The sequence below is a fragment of the Bactrocera latifrons genome, unplaced genomic scaffold, assembly GCF_001853355.1.
Source record: "Bactrocera latifrons isolate USDA-ARS-PBARC rearing strain unplaced genomic scaffold, ASM185335v1 scaffold_76, whole genome shotgun sequence".
Classification (NCBI taxonomy): Eukaryota; Metazoa; Arthropoda; class Insecta; order Diptera; family Tephritidae; genus Bactrocera; species Bactrocera latifrons.
In genome coordinates, this window is record NW_017537445.1 from 632879 (window position 1) to 638362 (window position 5484).

At 32.3% G+C, this 5484-nt stretch overlaps 2 protein-coding genes across 4 annotated transcripts in view; one reads left to right on the forward strand and one right to left on the reverse strand.

The window, feature by feature from the left end:
* Positions 1-4366, reverse strand: part of LOC108976409 — a 9092-nt gene extending 4726 nt beyond the window's left edge. Inside the window, exons 1-3 of one of the 2 annotated variants that reach the window (XM_018945479.1) lie at positions 3828-4366; positions 3510-3715; positions 65-149 (exon numbers count right to left, since the gene is read on the reverse strand). In XM_018945479.1, coding sequence (XP_018801024.1) covers positions 65-149; positions 3510-3715; positions 3828-3888 — 352 coding nt within the window. In that variant the 5' untranslated portion in view covers positions 3889-4366. Of the gene's footprint in view, positions 1-64; positions 150-3509; positions 3716-3809 lie in introns of both variants that reach the window. The other variant, XM_018945478.1, reaches the window with a different exon arrangement.
* LOC108976408 (phosphatidylinositol 4-phosphate 3-kinase C2 domain-containing subunit beta) overlaps positions 1-5484 on the forward strand; it is a 47006-nt gene that overhangs the window by 33355 nt on the left and 8167 nt on the right. The window lies entirely within an intron of this gene.

Sequence of the window (5484 nt, forward strand, 5' to 3'; positions counted from 1 at the left end):
ATACATATACATATGTAAAGAAATAAATACACACGCACATTTACACTAGATAAATAATACGTACGCGGCAATTGTTTTGTTGGCACAATGTCCAAATCATCCTCTTGTCGGCGCCGAAAAACACCGTGCACTTCAACGGGTTCACGTATCTACAGAAGAGCAAAAGCAAATTATTATTCCATTATTGTTTATATTTATATGCATAATATGTATGTACATTAGGGTGCTTCAAAAACTAATTTTATTTTTATTTTTTCCAACTCTTAAACTGTTAGAAATGTACATTCTTTAAAAAAAAACATTACATTTTTATTTGTGGTACCCTAATATACATATATACTTATATGGTATATAGTACATAAACATATCTCATATGTATATGCACTAATTGCTGCGTTATAAATATTCAACAAATGTCAAAAAGGCAAACGAAATAAATTATTTTGCGAAAATCTGACTAATGCACATTCTATTTGCATAATTAAAAACATAGAAGACAATAGCAACAACAATAAAAACTAGGAAAATATATCTGCAAAGCGATAAAACGCTTACAAAGCGCCGCCGCCACCGCCACTGATAAGCGAAACCAATCAGCGTAATAGGCAGGTACTTTTGCTTCTCCTTTTCTGTTGCATTTTTTGCTTGTACACACATGTACTTACATACACATGCACATGTATGTTCGTTGTATTTACGCAATACAATACACACACAGACGCAAATCAATTAACTTGTGTTATCAAAATCAAAGTGCGACGAAGCTTTAATTTCGCCAACACGCACTTCTGTGCCTGAAAGCACCAATTGCCTGTCTGTCCGTCCGTTTATAAATACATATGTAGTTGAGTATCATAAATATCGCATATAACCAGTCATATGTTGATCGGCAAAAGAAAACATCCAATAAAGTCTGTTTTGTTTAGCTTTGCCTTACAGCCGTTGACAAGTGGCAGGCACGGCGTGGAAGGAAGCTTCTGTCGCACGGTTGGGTGTGTGCGTTATGATGAATATGTGTTTGGAGCTATGCGTCACAGAACTGCAGAATTACTTATATGGAATATAAGTGCGGCACTATTTACAAATCATATGCACGTATATAAAATGTACATATGTATGTATATTATACTTCCAAATATACAATACCCTCCTCAAAATTCTAAATAATTTATGTTTTTCCAATTTCTTACTCATTTGCAACTCCACCTTTTTCACATTTTTTATCGATATTTCTTATCACCATAAAATTGATGCAGATTTATAAGCTTTTTACAATCGTAAAATTAATCAGTTAATCAGTTCTGCTAATACAGTCTAAGTGGATTGTTTGAAAATATGCCTTTCTATTATTTTGAAGTAGTTTGAATTCTCATTCTTTTTTTTGTTTTGTTTTTAGTAAAACAATAACTATATATATATATATTTTATGTATGTATATGAGTTTTAATATATTTTGTTATATAGTTCCTTTTCTATATATTTTTGAGATCATATTTATAATTTGTGTACATTTCAATTTTGAGGTTATATTTTGATATACTTTAAAATATTTTTTTGAGTAATTTTTTAATACTTTTTCTAAATATTCGGGGTACTCACAACCCGTCGTAAAGCATCGTAAAATCGCAAAATTATAAACTTTTACACTTGTTTAAAACTGTCGTTGTGGGATTTTATACAAAAATGAGTTTACACATTTACAATTCTCAATGCTATGTTTTCGAATCGTTATAACTTATAACTTTATGAGACTTGTGAAAACCCTAATTGTTTTTCTAAGATCCAAAGTCGTCGTAAACTGTATTCTCTCGTTTTCTAAATCAATTGTCATTTTGTTCCGAGTTTTTGTTTTTGTACGCTCAGCAAATATTCTCCAAATATTTTTGATTTTGCCTTCACCTTAAGTCTACCTTGGTGTCTGCTGATTGTAAATATGTCTTTTCTTAACCTTAAGCATTTCAGAGACAATAGGAGTTTCCTCAATTTAAAACAAAGAGTTTCACCACCTTATGGCTTAAAATTTACACATTTCTTTAGGATTTAAGAATAATAGCTGTTTATATTAGCCTCTCCTTTGTAAGCATTCTCCTTGCCTGATTGTTCAAAAAAATATTCAAGTCTTCATTTTACATCTACAAACTAACATCTTCACTAGGTTTGATTCAGATTATATCTACAAATTGAAGTCTGTTGAACCTGAGCTACGCTATAAGCGTTATCAAGCTTGTCGGGGACTCAGACTTTACAAATGTCATTGTCACAATAATTATCTTCCTATGTACATAGCATATAATATATCTAACATATTTCAAAAGCATTTTAGGAACACGTTCTTCAAAACTAAAAAAAAAAAAATGTTAAACAAATTCTTTGCTGTTCTTTTTGCGATTTTTTTCTTCTTTCTTTTTTTTATTAACACAAAGCCATTAATTCGCCAAACACTTCATTGTTTATCGATGCAAATTCGTAATTGTCCATTATCTAACAGTTGAAAATTCAGCTTGTGGTTTTCTGAAATTTCCAACGACGCACAATAAAACACCGAACTAATTCGAAGAGTTGTTGTTTGAGACGATGTTGGCGGTGCATCGTTTTCGTAAAATATTTCCGACGGCTGCATAGGAGAAGATAATCGAAAAGTAGATAAAATTGTGTTATGCAAGGCAAGCTACAATGAATGAGGTGACTAAATTTGAGTTCATTTGGCGAGAAAAACACGTTTTGAAAATTCATTCCCAAAACATTCTCGTATAACTTTTGAAAAGTGGCATAGAACTTTTGAAATATTGGGTTGAAAATTATTTGTTTATATTGAGACATATGTATTTTCTTCGAATTGCGCCAGCTTCTTTGGCTCGGACCACATTAATGTCAACCTTACATTTCGCTATATCGGACAAAATGGTAAACAACGTATTTGATTTCAATAAACTTAGCAAAAACTGTTGATATACTGCTCTTGCAAGTGTTTTAGATATAGATCAACCTATCTGGTGAGAATTTGATTTGATTTAACATGCACGAGCTAAGTAATATTGAAAATATTTCTCTAAAACGAACATTATAGCAACAAAACCAATGCACCGCATTTACCAGAAATATATAAATAGGTAATGAATTTATAAGTAGTAATTTAAATATAGTTGAAGAAATGTGCTTTCAAATTAAACATAATTACTTAGATCCAAATTTTTAAATTTTTTATAAACTTCGAAACCACGCCTAGCACTTCGAAAAGACTGCAAAAAATTATACCAAACTTTTGCGAAAAATAATTTAGCCATAAAGCGCTAAACTGTGTTGGTACCGATTTGACTTCTCAACTACCAACTTCGTAAAGCCAATTTTAGATGCCGTTCAAAACTCAGGCGTAAATTACAAAAAGTTGCTTAATTAAAATCTTGTAGAAGAGAAGACCTCGAGAGCCTAACTGCAGTGACCTGTCCCTTTTCTACTTGTATATTAAAAACTTTCGTTTGCCGTCTTCAGCGATTGTTTCATTGTTTTACCTCTTGTGACATGCGTTTCTCCCGACTGCTACGCGTACGTAACGGCAAAGTAGGCGTGGCACCACCCGCCGCACCATTGCTCGTACGGCTATGGTCGAATGTTAGTCGATGCTTGAACCACCAAATTTTTATGGCTACCAATGTGGAGATCATGCAAATGAAGACGCCAACACATGCCAGCATGGCAAAGACACCGTCATCATGACCTGTTATTATTTTTTCATTTTTTGTTTTGTTTTGTGGAACAAATTGATAAATTTAGTTTGATTTTGTAGCAGAAAACAAAAATGCTTGTTGTACTTGTTGTTAATAGCCCACCTGCGGTACTGCTGCTGACACCGCCAATACCAGTTGTATCGATATTGCCGAGTTTTGCCATAATTTTGCTATAATTTCAAAACTTTTGTTTTCTAATTGAATTTTTGTTGCTAAATAATTTTGATATTTCACATTGCGTTTTGAAGTTTCGTCAGAGCATATTTGAGCACTACACTGCACACGCACACATGCATATATTTGTGTGTAGAAATGTAATTTTGAACACTTTCGCCTTGTCGAACGCAACAAATTTTTTCGATTTTGTGATTCTTTGCATTTATTTTTACAAAATAATTGCTATCACGTTTGCTAAAAGTGTCGCACTCTGTTACCGCTACTTTGCTTATCACAGCTTTTATTTTAATTATTTTTGTTTGTTTGACGCCCTGATATCTAAGAAATCAATTAAAATTTGTTTTTGCACTTTTTTATGCTTAGTGGGTATTTTTTGTTTTTGTCATTTACTTTTATTTCTTTTTTTCTATATCATTTCTGTTACTGTTACTCGATTTTGCCGCTCGCTCGGCGTGACTGCCTCGTACGCGTTTATCAAATCGAATGACAAAAGCTTCGGAGTTACTGGGTTGCGGGCTGCTTGTTTGGTTTGTTGGCTGTTAACTGCTGTTTTGGCAACAACAAGACAAGAGCAACAACTACAGCGTACTACTCAACGTCAATTGTTTTGACTTTAACCAGTACCACGAATTGTTAATAAAAACTTTTGCACTTGTTATTTTTTGCGCTTTACTCTTTAGCAACAAATTCTCATTACTATTCACCCATTGACGTTAATGCTTCGGGTAGGGGTTTTGCCTCCCATGAGGGATTTTATAATAATTTTGTTTTAAATAAAGTATTGTTTTAACGTTTTTAATAGTAATACTTTTTACATTTTTATTTAGTTTTAATTAAATTTTATATATGTATTTGTATATTTTTATACTCTCGCAACAAAGTTGCTAAAGAGAGTGTTCTAGTTTTGTTCACATAACGGTTGTTTGTAAGTCCTAAAACTAAAAGAGTCAGATATAGGGTTATACATACCAAAGTGATCAGGGTGACGAGTAGAGTTGAAATCCGGATGTCTGTCTGTCCGTCCGTGCACGCCCACCTCCCATACAAATGTTATGTTGAAAATCACTAAAAGTGCGTTAACCGACTAACATAAAACGTCAGAAACACTAAAGTTTTTTTTAAAAGTTGAAAATGGGCGTGGCGTCGCCCACTTATGGACCAAAAACCATATCTCAGGAAGTACTTTCCCGATTTCAATGAAATTCGGTGTGTAATATTTTCTTAACACCCTGATGGCATGTACCAAATATGGGTGAAATCGGTTCACAACCACGCCTGAAATCTCGATTATGTATAAAATGTTCGGTGACACCCGAACTTTTCCCTTCCTTACTTGTTTTCATTTAAATAATGTTTTTTTTTAAATTAATTTTTGCAATTAATTTAAATTTTTGTTTATTTTGTTTTTTATTCGAAAATTATTTTATTTTAAATTGTTTTAAATATTTCACTTTTTGTTATTATTTTTTATTATTTTTTATTCAATTGTTTAATTTTCTTTCTTTTTGAGTTATATTTATTAGTTTAATTAGTTTCAATTAGGCCGATAGCCCATGATGCTAGTGCTGCGTATTTTCTTAAG